This window comes from Temnothorax nylanderi, unplaced genomic scaffold (genome assembly GCF_030848795.1).
Source record: "Temnothorax nylanderi isolate EJ_2023f unplaced genomic scaffold, tnyl_v1.0 TNYL_tig0090_pilon, whole genome shotgun sequence".
Lineage (NCBI taxonomy): Eukaryota > Metazoa > Arthropoda > Insecta > Hymenoptera > Formicidae > Temnothorax > Temnothorax nylanderi.
Genome location: NW_027249152.1, coordinates 499,811 through 519,043, shown reverse-complemented (window position 1 = coordinate 519,043; position 19,233 = coordinate 499,811). Strand labels below are relative to the sequence as shown.

Here is a 19,233-nt window from a genome sequence, read left to right as displayed (position 1 = left end):
GCCGCTCATACGCTTTAAAAAATGTATAACAACTCCTTGCTCGGTTATCCTTCCGCCGGGGGTTTCCTGAAAATTATTAATTTAGGGTCCCGCGAAGAGTTCTCATTCTTTATTTTATTTGCGGTACGTGCCATCGTTCCGTTACTTCAGCTTCGGAAAAACCTCCCGACCGATACGTCAGCGTGAAGAATCTTCCTCGCGCATCTGCGACACGCTTACCCGGGCGTATCCTCGTATAATGGGGCGAAACGAAAATGATAATATCTAAGGGGCATACCGAATAAGCTAATGACGCGCGAGACGTTAATCTCGTTAGTCATGTCAGCAGCTCCGGCTTTCGCGGCGCTCGAGATGGGTCACTGGAATACCGTAACAATCCGGGCTTTCGTTCGTCGATACGAGATTACCACGGCGCGTCTATAGATGCACACATGCATCTTCACCAACGTATTAATGCATTACGCATGCATTAACGTTACGTAGTCTCTACTGCGTAGCCCCTAATGCACCGAACAGAGTAGGACAAATCTTGATGATAGTATATCGAATGAAGACTGCTCTTTCTGATTCGAGGGAGGAAATGCGCTTTTGAGATGCGCGATGCAACTCGTTATATTTTCGGACAAAATTATTGCAGCGGGATTGATTAATACTTGTCGCGTGTGGTTTGCGCATTAGGGAGCCGCGACATAAACGGCAGGAGCGAAAGAGCTATTCTGCAAGAATTGCCTCGAGAAGGAGATTGATCCTTCGCCCGACTTTCTTGTCCAAACGAGAACCACTTCCTGCATTCTGTTCACATAACGTGCATAATAAAAATTATATATTTATAACAAAAGATAGGCTGTCTCCTACCCCTCTTTCAAAATTCTATTCTTTTTTAAGTGTTAATATTTCGTGTGGACGTTACGAAAGAGAGGGAGCGAGAGGGATAACGTTTTATTATTAAAACTGTAATTAAAAAAGATAGGATCGCGTTATACTTCTGCTTGATCTGTAGCTGGGCGTGTTTATGAATTAAAGTTCGCGATATTTACTTCATACGAGCGAACAGCAGTTGCCGTGTCCTTATTACAACCGGTAAGGTACGACGTATATAATAAATCGGTGCAGTCGACATTTTTCTCGGGCGAGATGTGTATTGGGAGCAGTAAAGGAAAGAGCGCATGAATAGGACGAAGACACGAAATTGGCACCGGGTCGTGCTGGTCGTGCATGCGGAGTGTCGCGGGAATGAAAAGTTCGGGCTTTGGGGATGATCGAGGGGATAAACCGAGGGGCAAGTAGGTCGCGGGCACGCGTTCGTCAAATGCGGAGGACTACCTCCGTCGCGTCTCGCGCCGTGAACTTTGCGAATCCGCGGCTAAAACTTGTCGGCCGGCGTCGCGGCCGAAGATGCATCGCGAGAATCTCCGCAGCGACACGCCGGCGTTTCACTCCGGGGCGCCTTCTTTCTTCTTTCCCTGCTGCATTCGCATCTAAGTATAAATTCTGTTCCCTCGTAACATCGCGTCTCTTCTCGAGGTGATCACAGACATTTCTCGCCGTCTTCGCGGTATAACGAGCGGTTATTAAATTTCATCGAAGCTTGCGATTATGAGAGGGAACGGCGTGACACTCTTTTTTTTTACAAGCCACGCTGCATCCAATGCGGATGAATTAACACTCGTGACATTTACGAGGCACGCTCGGAATGAGGTTTGTTAAGGTCATTACAGTATAAGTGCCGATCTGGGTTGTAGCCGTCAGTCGGAGCGTGAGCAAAAGACTTTATTTTAAACTGTTCGCGCGCGCGGTTGTCGGAAAGCTTTTTTTCTACACAATGTCCAAAAACCAATAAAGGACGTAGATCTTGGTCAGTTTAAAGTAGATTATTCCTTAATAGATAAAACTAGCTAATTAAAGGTGTAAAGAACTTTTCACGAGTTAAATTCACGATGCTTAGATAAACTGTAAAAGCTTATTTGTAATCTAATTTCAAACAATCTTTAGTGCAATTTAATTTCAGATTTATTCACTAAAATAATTAAGGCTAAAGTTTAAGTAGTTGTGAGATTAATAACGGTCTTCCTAAAAATATTTATCCCTAATTTGTCCAAGTATTTTTTCCTAAGATACTGGTTTTAAAAATTGCTTCAGTGATTCATTGTTCTTAGCAGGATAAGGAAATATTCTTACTTTTATAATAATTTACTTTAAACGCTAATTTTTATCTACTTTTCTGATATAATAAAAAAAAAGTAAAAATTCTTCTCTTAATTTTAACATGGCATAATAAATCTTACGCCAATACATCTAGATTTCCACACGAAATCCGTAGAAGCGAAGCTAATTTATGCAGTAATACCGTCTATAGAACTGATGACTAGAGATAGGGCACATGAAAAATCAACATTACGGCGCGTACATAATGATGCACATTATACAGGCCGTTTATAAAGCGCGCAGCGAAATTCTCACAGTGTATTCAAGCAAGACTCGAGAAGACGAATGGAAGTTCTTGTTAACATATATGTCGAAAAATGCTTAATTAAATGGAGTTCAGGAATCACATTGAAAAATAATTCGCGAAAAATGCTTGATTCAAAATATTTAATTAAATAAGTTCAGCAATCACACTGAAAACTAATTTATGATTATTTATAACATGTCAGAAATATTTTGAAACGGAATCGATTTGATTCGTCAAACGGAAGCTTGTGCTTTCACGGAGAAAAAAAACTTTCAAAGAATTTACTTCACGTGCATTTTGCAGTCCGAAAAAAAATCAGTATCATAAGTATTCTATTTTTACGTTATCATTAGCTGACATAATAATTAACTTCTTTGCTTGGAGAATTTCTGTCAAATATTAAAAATATATATATTTAATTAGTATAATCGTTAACTGCTTAAAAAACTATAACATATCGTACCGAATTGACCTAGGATAATAAAGAATTAATAAACATTGTAGAAAATCGGCTGCACGATTGTTTTGCGAACACCCAGTATTTTCGCGCGATTCATTCGCGCGTTTCTATACTACGCGTTTGATCTTCAAGCACGACTGCGAAATATCGCGGAAACTGCGAAAGAGAGAGATCCGTCAGGTTTAGCGCGCGCAAACCTTGACGCAAAACGACGCGACGGTGGGAGACGAGAGCATGAAAGGAGGACAAGCTGTGCGCGACTACTAGTCGAACGAAGATAAAAGCAAAGTGACTGCACGTGACCCGATGGTAGGAGAAACCGAGACGGGAACCGGGGGGAGAGACAAAGAGAGAAATTCGAATAAATTTCAGTTCAGTACAGTTCGGACTGTTCGGAGTCGCGTCGCGTCAACGAGCGACAACGAGCTTTTCAGTTTCACGCAGCAACTCGCGCTCGATGCACTTGCAGCTCGATCCCGCGTGCGCGACGTAAAGTGTATAGCTTACCATCTCGTAAACACGCGTCGTCGTCGGTACCGCCGGACATTTTCTATTTTCTTGCCAGGATGCGAATAAACGACGAGTCCGATACGACAGGTGAGAGCGTCTTGTTTGTGGGTCATCATAATAGAAACCTGTGCGACCTGTGCGACCTGTGCGACTGTGCGTGTGTCAGTGTCGTAAACAGGTTTTCTGACCGGTGGATGCTGTCGGAATTTTCGCGACCCACGTAGATTTTTCCTGAAACAGAATTTTTATCATGTAGGGCTGCGTTCGGAAACGTCACCCGGGTACACCCGGGTATACTCCCTTCTCCGTCTAACTCGCTGAGATAGAAAGAGAAGGGAGTATACTCGTGTGCACTCGGGTGACGTTTCCGAACGCAGCCCTAAAATTTCAATACAATATGGTTTGATATTACGTATGCAATATGATTACTTGCATTACTTTGAATTAGGCAACAGTGTTGATAAGACGAACGTGTGTTGTGTAGGTCCTATGTATTATACTTTATCAGAAAAAGAATACGTTGTTTTCACAACGTTTGAAAAATATCGTTACATCGTTTACATGTACGAGTAGCATATATTTGTTTCGCGACTTTTACGTATTAATAAATAGTGATAAAAATCAATATTTCGAATCGATTCTTTATCTTAATCGTAAAATTCTGTTACGCGGTGACATGTACTTCAAGTAGCGACGTGATAAAGACATCGTCATAAAGTATTCACATCATCTTTCATGATCCCGGCTATTTTTACAATTTTGCTCTGTTATCGGGACGATTGATATCGCGCAGCTAATTGAGTCTTAACGCCGGAAATAAGTAATTTATTACATAAGCAATAAAAGAGAGAGAAAGAACACACCAGAGTATTTGTATCATTCCATGCCACTAATTAAATCGTGTTTATTGTTTTCCCTTGTTCTCCGTGAAATCGCTTGATTACGCCCGAAAGCTTTATACGGTTAAATAAACTTTGATCAGTGAGTGAATCGTATGCGATTTTCTATCGTGGGAAAATTGTCACACAACGGGCGCCTTTTTTAAACAACCAATGCGTATTGTTCATTATTCATTTACATACTGGACATTACTAGAAACGGAATAAAAGAAAAATACTTTAACAGGAGGATATTACCGTGCACCAATTCTATATTCTTCAGAAATTTCGTTGTCCCGCTCGACCGATTCGGTTATTCATGGTTGTGTTAAAGCTTAAAGCGACGGTTCGGTACAATATTCATGGCGAGGACGAGAGAGATGCATTCCAACCAAGTCGAACGCCGACGCATTCCGAAGCCTCGACTTGACACCGCGGCGATAAGGTCATATCGAAATTCGTCTGGTCTACATCATTAATTGTCTAATCTCTAGCCCAACAATTTTATCGCGGCAGAATTCATGTAGTGACGATGATCTCTAATTCAAATCAATCTTTTTGGGACTTGAAATTTGCGATACGCAGGTATATAGTGGCATAAATAATTCGGTAAGATCTGACGAAGGAAGAGTCTGGAGATTAACTACATTGTCAGAGTTAGAGATATCGCAGCTGACTATATACCGTCGTAGAAATCGAAGTAGAGGCACGAGGAAATACACGGAATAATTACCCGATCAATGGAATATGTAATTTTAAATGCAATCGCGTCTGCACGCAGTTAAAAGATTGTAGTCTTAGTCACGTTTCACGGAAAACGGTGGAAAATTTCACAACGGTCAGGAACGTGTTGCAGATGCGATCTTCCCGCCCCAATGATTTCTTTACTTGTTCATGGATTTATAAAAAATTCCTCTGTCCGTATTTTTCTCTCTCCAGTTTACTTTCCAGATCACAAGTTCGTGCATCGTCAAGAACGAATAGTGACTTTCTAAGACCTGGAATTGTGCAGCTTCCAATCGAAGAGCAAAGAAGTGTTCTTTCTTCTTTGCTCTATGTGTAATTTTTCACAAAACTCACAGAAATATTTCTGAATAAAATTATTATACGAAGACGAAGTTGCGAGCCTGAAGAGAAGCTGATGTTTCCATAAACGTTACTTGAATTTAACCGATTAATTGATTTTATGTCATTTCTAAAGACTGTCTTTAGAATGAGCTATAGGATGCGTTAAGCCGCGGTAAAACTCCAGCTGACGTTTCAGCTGGAAATTGTCTATAGCTCAACTTTAGATAACGATTTTTATCTCATTCTGATGTACCCTAGAAGCGGCGCTATCCTTTCCAACTAGCGCGTTATCAAGAATACCTCGACAAGTCGCAACGGTTTTTTCTTTTTCAGTTTTACAATTTGGTTTAATCAAATTATACTCTACTGCTATCTCAATGTCACTCTCTTCTCGCGTATAGATAATCGTCGCGTCAAAGAAATTGAGACGTTAAAAGATATTGATAATAGTGTTGGTGTTAGAGTCCGAGCTAATAATCGTATATCAGATTTCGTTATCGCGTCCTAATCGACGATAGATAATAATCGACGAGACACTCGAGGGGACAGTCTTGGCCTGGCGAAGCTAATGGTTTGCTCGTTTGTTACAGGTTCCTAGTACTCGCCGCCTTGTACTGAGCCCGATACAAATCCAATCGATCGGAGGAAGGGGGGCCCCTCTGAAGACGTGATACGTTGGTGTTCCGTACCCGCGGTAGAAATTGGGATTTCCACCGTAGCCGCCGTTTCACATCCGCGTTCTTGGATCTACACCCCCTTTATCCTCTCCCCGTGTTGTTTCGCCGTCCCCTCCCGCCGTTACGTCGCGAAGCGATCTCTCGATAGCTGATAGATCGGATCCACGGAGTTCTTTCTTCGTCGTGAGCGAGGCAAGGAGCAGGTGCGAGACGAAACGAGTCGTGTCGTGATATATCATCGCCGGGCACAATGGCTTGCGAATTCTTTAAGGTGAGTCTGTATTTCTTCATCTATGATAGATGGCCTGTTTCGGAGAGGGAAAGTTCCGCGTACCGCGAATATACAATACATCGGTCATTACGAGTAAAACGCGGTACGGTTCCGCACGGAAATCTCTCCGAAACCTTACGTTTATTTCGTAATGTACTATATCTGTTCGTAACAGGGCTATTTTTCGTATAGTCATTAAAAAATAAAAAGGCTGACGTTGAATCATTACGCGAAAGTTTTAGAGCGCGAGTGGAGTCACCAAGTCCGGTAATTTGTCCTCTTTAAATATGAAGCCCTGCTCGCCCCTGTAAAGTGGACCTTACAAATTATGGACTTCCATCACCACGGCAATCCTTGCTATACGATAATTCACCCCCGTTTCCTTATCACCGTTCGCAAAGCTCGTACATCTCCGAATCCAAAATCCTCCGCCGTGGCTACCGAAGAATATCTCGGCGTCGAGAATGTTTTTACTCGTAATGACCGCTTATATTGTTATTCGTATGATATCGCCCTTTTTCTCTCGAAACACTCGAGGGTGCCATTCGATATTGCGCGGCGTGCAATCGAATGCGTCTAGAAAATAGGGGCGTTTACATTGGAGTTAATTGCCGCGGTGCATCCTTAGGACGGCGATACGCCCCCCTCGTAATTCGCCTGCAGGCGACACCGTTCGCGGCTCCCATCTCCCGTCCTCGTCGCTGCAAATCACTTAGCGGCCGTCCGAATGTGATGAGTTTAGTTTGTTTCCGTCTACATCCCTACGGGCGGGGGACAACTTCCGCTCCGCCGGGATCGTACTTTGGAAGGCAAACGCTATTATTTCCGTTATCCTTTACTTCGCTCGACGTCTCGTATTAGTAACGCGAGCGAAAGTTGCCGTTGCAGGCAACGGCAACAGCAACAGCGGCGGTAGCAGCAGCACGTGCTGTTGCATATTTTGTATGCGCATTGCCACGCGTAAACTCCCCGTTGAATTATTCCTTCGTGTCGTCTGCTGTCGCAGACGACCGTTGCCGGGCGCACATATCTCCTTTTATTAATTAATACGCGCGTGCCCATCGGATGCGTTACAGATGCTCTGCGAGATTTAATTTTCACGAGAGCGGCAACGCCGAGCTGAAGCCGACAGTTTGCCAATTAAGCCAAGTATCGCTATCATCGAAATATTCTGTATCACATTGCTTTTGCAGCGCGCTACGAATACGCAGATCAATGCCGCCGCGATACGCGATATTGTTTTTTCGCTGTATCGCGCATTTTGCTGGCTCCGTCTCGCAAAAGTCTGTATTACAATTTTTGAATACTCGCAGACAAGCGACCGCTGCGAGTCACAAAAGAGTCGCCACCGGCACCGTATAGAATCGTTAATTGTACCGCACGGGCGCACAAGCGAAAGTAGCGAAACGATAAAAACGATAAAAAAAAAAGAAAAAGAGGAGAGCGAGATCGAGAGCCAGTCTGTGGTTCCGGTCTCACGGCTTCCGTCTCTGTCTTTGGGCGCAGCTTGAACGATGGCCGATTCACGCGGCTTCAAGCCAATAAACCAGTTGTGGCAGAGCGCGACTGCGACGGATCAGGATTCGGAGTGTCTCTACGAGGAGATCCCGGGCCGGTCCCAGGATACGGACCGGCCGGCTGGTGCCGCCCGTGGGCAGCAGGGGGAGGAGGAAGAGCAGCAGGAGGAGAACGTCGGCGGCAGCAGGAGAAGCCTCGACTTCGGGGTACAGGTTGGAGATAGCAGCGACTTCTGGGGTGAATCGGTCCGGGAGGAGGTCGTCGTCGTCGCCAGGGGTGGTACCATCCCCCGTAGCAGGACTGACGGCGGCGCGAGATCGCGCAGCGGTTCGGTCGATCCGCGGCCGTCGGATCGGGCGCGCCAGCGGGACATCGTCGTCAGGGTGGAGGAGGAGCGCTATGCCGCGCACAGGAGTCACGTGGAGCCCGGTACAGGCGCCGTACTGCCGCCTCCTGCGGCTACTGGCCACGAGCTGACCAGGGGGCGAGCGAGCGATACCAACACCGTCGCCCGGTACTTCCATTCGGGCAGCACCAACGCCTCGGCGGCGCACTACCATCACCATCATCACGGCCAACACGGGCCACACGGCCAATATCCCCCCGGCGACAGGACGACCGGCAGGACGACCCACAGGACGACCGGCAGGACGACCGGCAGGACGACCGGCAGGACGACCGGCAGGCAGCACCGCCCTCATCACCCTAGCCGCGGCTCGTACAGTAATGAGACGCAGGAAGAGGTACAGGAGGACGATGAAGCCACTCTACGGGAGTTGCTCGTAAGGTACGTTCTACGTACGCGCGCACCCCTCCCGCGGAGTAGACGGTAGACGACGAGTCTCCTCTCACCCTCTCTCGGTCCTCAATCCCTCAGTTGTCGGTGTACACCACTCTGAATCATCGGTTATCGCGTTATCGAAACAACTTTCGCACCACACTACGCCAGGAGGAAGAAGAATCGTTGTTCGAAGTTTTGTTGATCTCTCTCGATAAGATACGAACCCGTTGAACGAAACGATAATTACTATTGCATTTTCTTCTCTCGTTTTATGAGAAACGAGAGAATCTATAAATCTGTAATGCACAATCCAGTTATGTTATCGCCCTGCTTTCTCACGATTATAAAAAGAAAAATTCAAGGTTTTATGTTATCCTAAAGGATAGTTATCCATGAAATGACTTATTATTGCTGATTTATTCCGGGCTCATGTAATCATCGAAAAACCAACAAGGCTTTTATAACAACCCGATGTCAAAACACGAATTACGTTATCCAAGGACAATTGGCGTCGCCACCGATGTCTCTAAGAATTATCTGGATTGTCGGACGTTGGGCAGCACCGATAGAAGTTTGCGAAGGACCTGTGCCATCGCGCACTTCGCCAACTCCTGTCAGCGACCATAACGTTGCAAGCTATTCGCGATTCTTGCAAAAATATCCCACTTACGACTATTAAAATCAGATTCAAATGGTTAAAAGCTTACCAGTATTCCGCATTGTTCGTGCCAGTTGAAACGTTAAGCTTCTACGACCGGACACGGGTTTCTACGGCCCAAAAATAACATGTAGTAAGGTAATTGAATTTTCGGTGTTGCACATAATCTCTTTTCTTCTACAACGGCGGTCGTGGAGGATTAACGCCGCGAATGTTGCGAGCGAATGTTCAAGAATTTCTATTTAAAATATTATTCTAACATAGTCTAGCCTTTAGAATTCTGTATTGACTTTCACATTAGTAGTGACCTCTTTTTAGGGTCTTGTATAGAAATACTTTACTCTTTCCATGACGAGTGAAGCGTAGAAAGTTTTTCTTTTTTAGTCTCTATACCTATCGCCTAAATCTCACCTGGCATGATAGAGTATCGCCATTATTCGAACGTTCAGCTCCCGAGTGATTTATTTTCGATCTGCTCTATTTCTAATATTGTTCTTTTGACCGAAGTTTATACAGTCGCATATTTTTAAACCTCGATCGACACACAATCGGGCGTTTCTCGTCTAATAAAATTATGAAGAACTGTACGTGCGTTATAATAAACGAGGAAAACGAGCGATTCTGGCGAATACAATTCAGGGGAAGAAAGCAAATTAGTCGTATATGAATAATTATTTCGTTCACCCGATATCAAATGTACTTTCTTGTTATCGCTGAATTCGGTTATTCCAACACGCTCGTCCGCTGGTTCGCATAATGGGGGCTCCATCGTGCTAATGTTAACAGTCACGAGAGACTTGGCCCTTTGAATCTCTCACGAGTAACTTAGCTTAGTACCTCCGGTAGAGCGGCGTGTATGAGCTCTCGAGACTCGCATACCAATCAAGGGGACACTCCTCGCTCTCTTTTGTCCGCTGTGTTAAAGTGCGCCCCCCGCCGCCCCCGAATCGATAACACTTATTTTATCGATCATATAAGCTTTTGCTGCTGACGAAAACGACTTTTACGACCGTACCATTCCATAAACATCGTTCTCTCGAGAACCTAACTGTGTTGCAAATGCATCCAGGTAATTCCGGCCTAAGTGGCGGTGCCTTTACCTTACGACAAACACGCGCCGGCGAAAAAAAGAAAGAAAGAAAAGAGGAGGAGGAAAAAAAAAGGAAAAAGAAGAAAGAAACGGACGTCTTCCCCGCTTATTATTTTTATATAGACTCTCTATGTATCCGAGAATGCAAATGCAAGGCTTTGTGCCATGCCATTTCATCATTTATACATAAATCACACTCGTTCTTAAACTTATTCTTGTACATACTACACACTCTCGGTCTCATAACAAGTCGATGATCAGACACTACCGATATATACCGTTGTTACTTGAATTTTTTGGCTGCGGCGCTCGCAGGCTTACCACTGATTGCTCATTCCATTCGAAAATCATGTCTCCCTCTCGAAGTCAGGTGCACAAATAAGCCCGCAATAGCTAGAGCTCGAAACGAGGAGTAAAGTCCGGGGAACCGGTAATGGCATCCGGTTTATACATATATATATATATATATACGGCATACATGTACCGGGACACAGGCAATTAGTTTTCAACGAAGCGACTCGCGATGAAATTCCGTTGTGCCATTGGTAAAAGAATCGCGATTGCAACGAAATTACCCGCGTAATTGTAAAAAAAAATGTTCTAAATGACAGAGAAAAAAATATCCTATCCGTTGACACAACAGATGGATTGCGATTTGCACTGGAACAATCTGTGTGCGTTCCAAGTATCTCAAATCAAGTCACTCACTTTTGTGTTAACGCAAATTTAGTTAATCACGAGCACGATCCTCCTCAGCCCCCCGAGGGGCTGCCGCGTGTCGTAGATCCTCGCAAGACGACGCACTACTACTCTGTCGCTCAATGTGCCGTCGCTGTGACTTATTTGTGTGCGTGTCTCGTTTTCTTTATCACACTCATGAGGTCATGCTGATTTTTTGTAAATTATTTTGCCGACTGTTCGTTCCGCATAAAGTGATGGGCCATTCGAATTGTGCAAGCTCGCTTGTGGACGCGGGCAGCTAGGCAGGGGTGAGTAAGCTGGCGGTGCGTCGCATGGTGATGTGTGAAAAGTCTCTCTTTCACACGTGACGGCTCCGTCTCCTTTTTTTCTTTTTTTTTTTAAATATAATATATAATATAGAAGCGAATTGGACGTCACGGTTACTAAATGCGAGCGAATATATCATTATGACATGATTTTTATGACTGAACCACGACTGTGTTTCCAAACTAGGTAAAGTTTTACAGAGTGAGATAAGAGAGGAGGCAGGGGCGGGCGTCGTCGGGCCTTATACCCCCTCCCGCCGTATACGTTACCGTTGTGGACAACCATTTGACAACAAGCAGTTCAGAGTCAATTGATTGGATTTGGTGGATAATCCAACGTACGTACATATGTCGTGTGAACAAAGCAAAGAACAAATAGATCTCTGTGAGAATAAGACGAAAAACTGAATCAAGAGGAGTGAGTGGGGAGGCATAGAGGCTACTGTAGTTTCGGAACACAGCCATGGTCTCCCTACCTCCCAGGTACATGACAACATCATCACTGCTCTCTCTCTCTCTCTCTCTTTCTCTTTCTCTCTATCTCTCTTTTTTCTCTACCCTGCTCTTTCTCTCCCTTGTCTCTGTATTTATGTACACATATCAAAAAATAGAATTGTACCACTTTTGGTTATGCTTCTTCTCAAGCAATAAAGTATGTACAATCAAGCATCGATATTATTATACTCAATCTCTCGATCTTTGGATGCATAGATTACTAGCTGCACTCATTCCTGAATGCGTTTCTCGAATGGTTCTCGATTCTTGGATGCTTATCTTCGGTACCTCGATTCCTCCCGCCTTTCTTAAATCTGTTTTTCGTTTCCCATTTATTCGACTAGAGAGGTGGTGCAATCCTTTGCTTGATAAGTGTACATATTTCCGTCTGTCTATATCTGCCCGTTACCCCTCTATCTTCTTCCCACGTCATTTACCTTCCGTCTCATCTACCCGCGCCTTCGAATCATGTGCTCATTCATTTCTGCTGTCACCTATCATTCATCATATATCTTAGAAAAAAAAAAAACTTTCGGTCTCTCTTTCTCTCGCTCTATTCCATTACATTATCATCTTAAGTCACCCTTTCTGCTTGGCTGTGCACATCGATCGATGAGTTTGCCAATTTACCGAATCGTTCGAAAGTCTCATGATCCTTCACGATACGTTTTATACACGTAGAGTGCGAGATATCAGCCATTTTTCACTCACTTGCACATTCATGCATCGTGGTCATAAAAAAATAATTACATACGTGAGAGAAGTGATACACAAAGGCGATACGGTTAGGTTCGCGAGATCCTAGACTTCTCACGGACGGAGAGTATCACGCCGACGTTTTCAACAAATACTGAGGCACTTATATCTACACACACGCGAATTCACAAACTTCCATCTAATATGTGCACAGCTGCGAAGAATATATTTATATTCATATATATATATACTATGTACTATATTACCACTGTAGTGTCTATCACCCTTCACACTCACCACACACACCCTAGACGTGCTTTTAGTGGCGTTTGTGTTTTGTCTGCTATCGTTTCCTGCAATTTGACATATTTATTACATATAAATATATACTGTATAGAGAGAGAGCCGATTGTACATGTATATATACATATATTTTATATTTATATATATGTATATATATACAGCTATCTGTTCACGTATATTATTATATTACAACATTTACCCAACATTCCCCATGGCTGCCGAGCTAACGCCGGCTCGCCGCGCTTTCGAGCTCTCGGGGGTGAAGGTGTTCCGCACTTTTGCACCTGTCGAGTCGTTTCTCTTTTCATTCTACACAACGTCGCATAACTCCGCATCCTCATATTTCAAGTATACGCGGTATAGATACCATATGCACATGAAACGCGCCGCGCGCTAAACGGTCTCGCAGGCGGAGAGGCTCGGCAGTTGGACTTATCTTAGGGATATTTAGGCAATAGCTCTAGCCTTGAACGTCTAGTGTCAGTGTGCTCGACAATATTGTCGATCCGCTCTCCCGTACGAATCAGCGAGATTCACGCGGGGATTATGTGTGTGGGGACAGTCTGCAGAAACAGGTCAGCGTTATGAGTATGAACCTGAGTGCCAAGCTGGACGAGCTGCAGCGGGGTGACCGCCAGCTGGAGACCACCGTCGCTCTCTGCGAGATCCGCACGCAGCTGCAGGAACTCACGAAGAGCGTAGAGTCTTGTCAGAGCGAGGTCAGCGAGGTGAAACGGGACATGGTCACGATTAAGGTACTCTTGACCTGCGTCTATTTTTTGCTATTTATATATACTGATCTAAAATTATACTAATATTAATATTAAATATGAAAAAATACGTGATGTTTGTTAACAGATTTAAATACGATAAAGAAATTACTACGAGGCGATCTCATAATTTTTCTTGACAGAAAAAAAATTCGAAGGGACTGTTTGCTTAGATTATCTGAAAGTAGAGATTGTAGGATTACAATATTAATATATCAAATTGCGATAATTCGGAATGCGTAAGAGGCGAGCAGATAAATCGCCGTAGATAAATCAATGCGTGTGCGTAACCAAGAGGAGACCAGATTAAAGTTACATAGATTAAAGTTCAATGCCTAAGAATATAAATTCTTTGCGTTATTGAAAGAGTGTTTTACCACTCGTTCAATAATGTAAAAATTGCATTTGGTATGTACGGAAGTGCTTGAGGTGTTCTTTTTCTTGACTCGCAGCAAGAACTAGATACGGTACAGCAGGTCAAGGAAGAGATAGAGGAATTACGAGAGTACGTGAATCGACTGGAAGAACACTCCCACCGGCGGAAACTTAGGCTTTTGGAGCAGGTGACTTCTGGCGTTAGACAATGTTGCTTTTTTAATTTTATTTACTTTTATTATGTTTTAAGAACTTGAGTTGCTATGTCGTGAATGATCGTGTATGTGTGCGTGTTATAATTTTTTTTAGGTAATTTATAATTTTTATTTCTTTAAAGATGTATGTGGATTTTCATCGACACTGCGTGTACGGTATTATTAATAAAAATTGTGGAATAACTTTATACGTTCTTGTATTTTTATTTTATCTTGCATTTACGATGCATCCCATTAGCAGCACTTCTTTTCCTCTTATTATTTATATCACATATGTGGCTGTACTAAATGTTGTGTATGTAATATATATGTACATGGGGGGGGGGGGGTAATTATATCTCATACGCAAGGTAAACGATAAGTCCGGGTATTTCCAGGGACTGACGCTTTTCCTGTCGTACGCGATACTGGCAGCCGTATTGGGGATGTTGCAGTTTGGATACAACACTGGAGTGATTAACGCGCCTGAAGTGGTACGTAAAGTCTAACGTAAAGTCACGGCTCTATGTATACGCGCCTAAAATAATTTTGATAAACGGACACTTTTATAATATATTTTGTTCAAACTGTTTGCAGAATATAGAGAATTTTATGAAAGATGTGTACAAGGATAGGTATGGGGAGGACATTTCGGATGATTCTGTTAAGACGTTGTACTCCGTGGCCGTGAGCATATTCGCGATTGGTGGTATGGTGGGTGGTTTCAGCGGAGGGACAATTGCCAACAGATTTGGCAGGTCGGTGCCTGGTTCAGCAATACCACATTAGCTTCACATGATTTTAACGAGAGACCAGTGCTTTCCAAATTATATAATACTATCGTTATTTTCATTAAAAAAATTATAATACTAGCGTTTTTTCTTGATTCATAATCCATCTTTTAAACCGCAATTTTTGATAAATAAATATACTTGTTTCGATATTACGCAGAATCTTCTTAATAATCAAGAGACACGGTAGTGTCTCGCGCCAAGTAAATGCGAAGCGAGATCGCACCGTGGATCTTTTACGCGACGCGACGACTTGCGAGTACCCGAGATTTTGAGATCTCGATATTTCGTAACGCCGCGTTCCGTAATTTGGAAATCTCTGAGAGAATGATATAATTGTTGCATAATCGTAAAATGAAAAGAGACAGAAATTAATATTGATCTTCTGCCCTGAATCGTAGAAAGGGAGGCTTACTGCTAAACAACGTGCTGGGCATCGTGGGGGCGTGCCTGATGGGTTTCACGAAGCTCGCTGAGTCGTACGAGATGTTGTTTTTTGGACGGTTCATCATCGGTGTCAATTGTGGCTTGAACACCTCGTTGGTTCCCATGTACATATCGGAAATAGCGCCATTGAACCTGAGAGGCGGCCTAGGCACGGTGAACCAGCTCGCTGTTACGGTGGGCCTCCTGGTCTCCCAGGTGCTGGGCATCGAGCAAATCCTTGGAACAAACGAGGGTTGGCCCGTTCTCTTAGGACTAGCTATCTGTCCTGCCATTCTACAGCTACTGCTGCTTCCAGTTTGCCCGGAATCTCCAAGGTGTGTGTCGAAAATAATATACATCAGAATTATAATTAAGAAAAATCTGGTTTCCCCGGTTTTTTTTTAAGTAGGTTCCTCTTAAGAAGAGCCTGATCGAAGGATTTAACGATAATAAAATACGCATCCATAATTTTCTACGTATCTACGCATCTACGGTTCTTCTCTCATAATTCACATACACAAGCGTTACCACAGCCTATTAATGGAAGAAAAATTATTTCAGATATTTGCTCATTACTAAACAGTGGGAGGAAGAGGCTCGAAAAGCTTTGAGAAGGTTGAGAGCCAGTAACCAAGTAGAAGAAGACATTGAGGAGATGAGAGCGGAGGAACGAGCTCAACAAGCTGAGTCCACGATATCGATGACAGAGCTTATATGCAGTCCAACTTTAAGAGCACCTCTCGTTATTGGTGTGGTTATGCAACTTTCGCAGCAGCTTTCGGGTATCAACGCCGTAAGTAACTATTTCGTTCAATTACTCGCGAGCGTATTCCCTCTCGTTTTCATTAATCACAATTTTATTTAAAGAGCGATCTGATTGTGAAAATTAATTGTGCGTTCCAGGTATTTTATTATTCCACGAATCTGTTCACTAGTTCTGGTTTAACGGACGAGAGTGCCAAGTTTGCAACCATTGGCATAGGTGCCATCATGGTTTGTATGACGCTAGTGTCTATCCCACTCATGGATAGGACAGGAAGGCGTACGTTGCACTTGTACGGTCTCGGTGGCATGTTTATCTTTTCAATATTCATCACAATTTCGTTTCTCATAAAGGTGAGTTGAAATTTTAGCGCGTTCTTATCAGCTTCATTATTATTTATCGTTATGTTTATCGTACTTATTATTTTAATGCTAAACTGCAGCAGGCAATTTAACTTTGGAATTTTCTTGCTACACAGCAATTCACAGCGTTATCTTAAGAACGATAATTAAATATTATGGATACGGATCTTTCATTAATAAAGTACGACTTGTATATATTAATTATAAGTGCAGAATTCGTAGGAATCTGGAAGATCTTAAAATAGTGGACGTATATTTTATTTTTGCATTGAATTCTTCAAGTTGACTCTTCGAAGAGCTTTAAAAAACCGAAGAAACAAGATTTCTTTTAACTTAAATTTTGATGCTTTTGTATAATAGAATAGTTTATCGTACGTTCTACTTATTTGGAAAAATATTTGACGAGGGATGGAGATCTCATTGACAATGACGAACTTATTTGTTCATACTTCTCCGTACTGTTAAGAACTGTGCTTTACTCAGGAAAATTGCATCACAAAGAACGTGAATTGTAGCTACGTCTCTGTGCTTTGACACTTTATGCACCTTGGCGAAAAAGGTGTATTTTAACACTTTGTTCACAGCTGGAGTGCGGCACTGCACCGACAGTGAGAATCACCATTAATATCTATACGAATCTGCATCACAGAATCGACTCATTTTAATTTCTCCCCGCCATTCATGTAGCTAATAAGTCACGTCCTTTGCCCGCATGCCGTTTCTTTCACTTGCGTCGTAGAGATTTTATATCTCGATACATGGACACGTGTGTACGTGCCTTACGTGTGTAAGTTTTTCTTTCGTAACAATTTTTCAAGATACAAGAATATTTTTAGCAATTGTTTTTATCATTAATAAATGATTCTCCTATCTAAACGCGTGATTAAGCGACCGATAATAGAAGCGCGGAAAAAAAATTTGAGAGCAATGCAGACGTCAAGTGTCGCATGTATCGTATATCGCACGCCGTTTTGTTACTCTGGCTTACTAGTAGTTCTGCTTTTTAATAATCCGCATCCCTCCTCCCCTTCACCACTAACGACCTCTTTCGTGACTGTCTGGAGGAGATATTTACTTCCCGTTTATTAATCAGCCTATGTTCTCTACTTGGCTCAAACCTGTCACTCTTTATCACATTACATCAACAATTAACATATTATACGCAAAGTCTCTAATATCTATACACACAACACACACACACACACACACACATCAATTATATCCTTTATGATAAAATTTAACGGTTCTTTAGCTGCTGAATGTTTAGCACCGACACTTTCATGCGTCACGGAATTCGACAAAGAGTAATTCGCTTTCCCGTCAATTATCATTAATTACAAGAGCCGTCGCGTACAAATTTGCATCTCATCTTCCTATCGAAATTACGAGGACGGTCGTTTTCTCGTACGAAAAATTGTTTAAGAAAAGATATATTATTGAACTATCGAACGAATGAATATTAAGATATATCTCGATTCGAGACTACCTACACATGGATGTTCCGTGCGTACGACTAATCGCATTATCTATACTCTAATTGAGGTCAAAGCAAATCCTGGCACTCATCATGAAAAGCAGCGTACCGTGCTTCACCGCTTAACGAGAGATTGTACTGTATATAACAAGGCACTCCGTCATTATACAAAATACTTTGCCGCAATCACTTTGTCAATGCCAATGCCTTTCATTACACAGGATTGAGCTGCGCACCGCATGTGGCATTACAAATTATTACGTATACGTTCGACATGTGTTATCCGAGTTTTTTCAGTTATTGAGTTCCTGGCTTGCCGTACTTTTTTTTTTATTTTTTCCTGGGGCTCCTCCAGCTGCTCAGGAAAGAAGAACACGTTTCTACTGCCTGATAGGAGTTCTTCGGCTATGTGCAGGAAATGATCGACTGGATGTCCTACATCTCGGTGGTGTCGACCCTGTGTTTCGTCGTGTTCTTCGCCGTGGGGCCCGGATCTATACCCTGGATGATCACGGCGGAACTGTTCTCGCAAGGCCCTAGACCCGCCGCCATGTCCATCGCGGTTCTCGTCAATTGGATGGCTAATTTTTTGGTTGGCATCGGTTTTCCAAGCATGAAGGTAAGACGACAATTTACCTTTAAGTAAATTTCCCCCATTCGCGAGGCAAATAATAGAACGGTTATATATAATCGAATAATTGCAAATAATTGAGCGCAACGAAAAAACCGCTAACGTCACATATAAATAATTGCTACATTAAGATTATTATGGACTTTATAGAGCGTAAAGATTGTATAGGATATAATCAGATTGAGCGTAGATCTGATTTGGTATAAACTTGCTACGCGCGCGTTTGTGTGTTACAGAGTAGCCTTGAAAACTACACGTTCCTACCGTTCAGTGCATTTCTAGCCATCTTCTGGATCTTCACCTACAAGAAGGTTCCTGAGACCAAGAATAAAACATTCGAAGAGATTCTAGCTTTATTCAGGCATGGTAACGACAGGTATGCAGCACATAAGCAAATTATTACCTTCCCCAATACGTACCATAATAGCAAAATGTTATATACATAGTTGGATATATTCTGCATCCGCCTCTCTTTAGTTTCTTTCAAAAAGAGGTCTCTGGTATATCTATATACATGTATATACGTATGTATAGCTTAAATCCGCGATAGCCCCTCCCCCACCCCTCAATCTGTATCCCGTTA

General features: G+C 42.8%; 2 protein-coding genes across 13 annotated transcripts in view; one reads left to right on the top strand and one right to left on the bottom strand.

Annotated features, from left to right (window-relative positions):
- The window catches only part of Glut1 (Glucose transporter 1), a 37,155-nt gene that overhangs the window by 3,522 nt on the left and 14,400 nt on the right, over positions 1–19,233 (top strand). For 6 of the 11 annotated variants that reach the window (XM_071710526.1, XM_071710522.1, XM_071710528.1 and 3 more), the window contains exons 1-12: positions 3,369–3,509; positions 5,959–6,316; positions 7,823–8,621; positions 13,427–13,619; positions 14,087–14,197; positions 14,602–14,697; positions 14,801–14,961; positions 15,396–15,755; positions 15,982–16,213; positions 16,324–16,536; positions 18,414–18,638; positions 18,887–19,026. In XM_071710526.1, the coding sequence (XP_071566627.1) occupies positions 7,831–8,621; positions 13,427–13,619; positions 14,087–14,197; positions 14,602–14,697; positions 14,801–14,961; positions 15,396–15,755; positions 15,982–16,213; positions 16,324–16,536; positions 18,414–18,638; positions 18,887–19,026 (2,522 nt within the window). In that variant the 5' untranslated portion in view covers positions 3,369–3,509; positions 5,959–6,316; positions 7,823–7,830. Of the gene's footprint in view, positions 1–3,368; positions 3,510–5,958; positions 6,317–7,822; positions 8,622–8,648; positions 11,854–13,426; positions 13,620–14,086; positions 14,198–14,601; positions 14,698–14,800; positions 14,962–15,395; positions 15,756–15,981; positions 16,214–16,323; positions 16,537–18,413; positions 18,639–18,886; positions 19,027–19,233 lie in introns of those variants that run through there. The other 5 variants (XM_071710524.1, XM_071710523.1, XM_071710535.1 and 2 more) reach the window with 5 other exon arrangements.
- Positions 1,750–19,233, bottom strand: part of LOC139774970 (uncharacterized) — a 168,506-nt gene continuing 151,022 nt past the window's right edge. For both annotated transcript variants that reach the window (XM_071710571.1, XM_071710570.1), the window contains one exon: positions 1,750–3,653. In XM_071710571.1, coding sequence (XP_071566672.1) covers positions 3,585–3,653 — 69 coding nt within the window. In that variant the 3' untranslated portion in view covers positions 1,750–3,584. The remainder of the gene's footprint in view (positions 3,654–19,233) is intronic.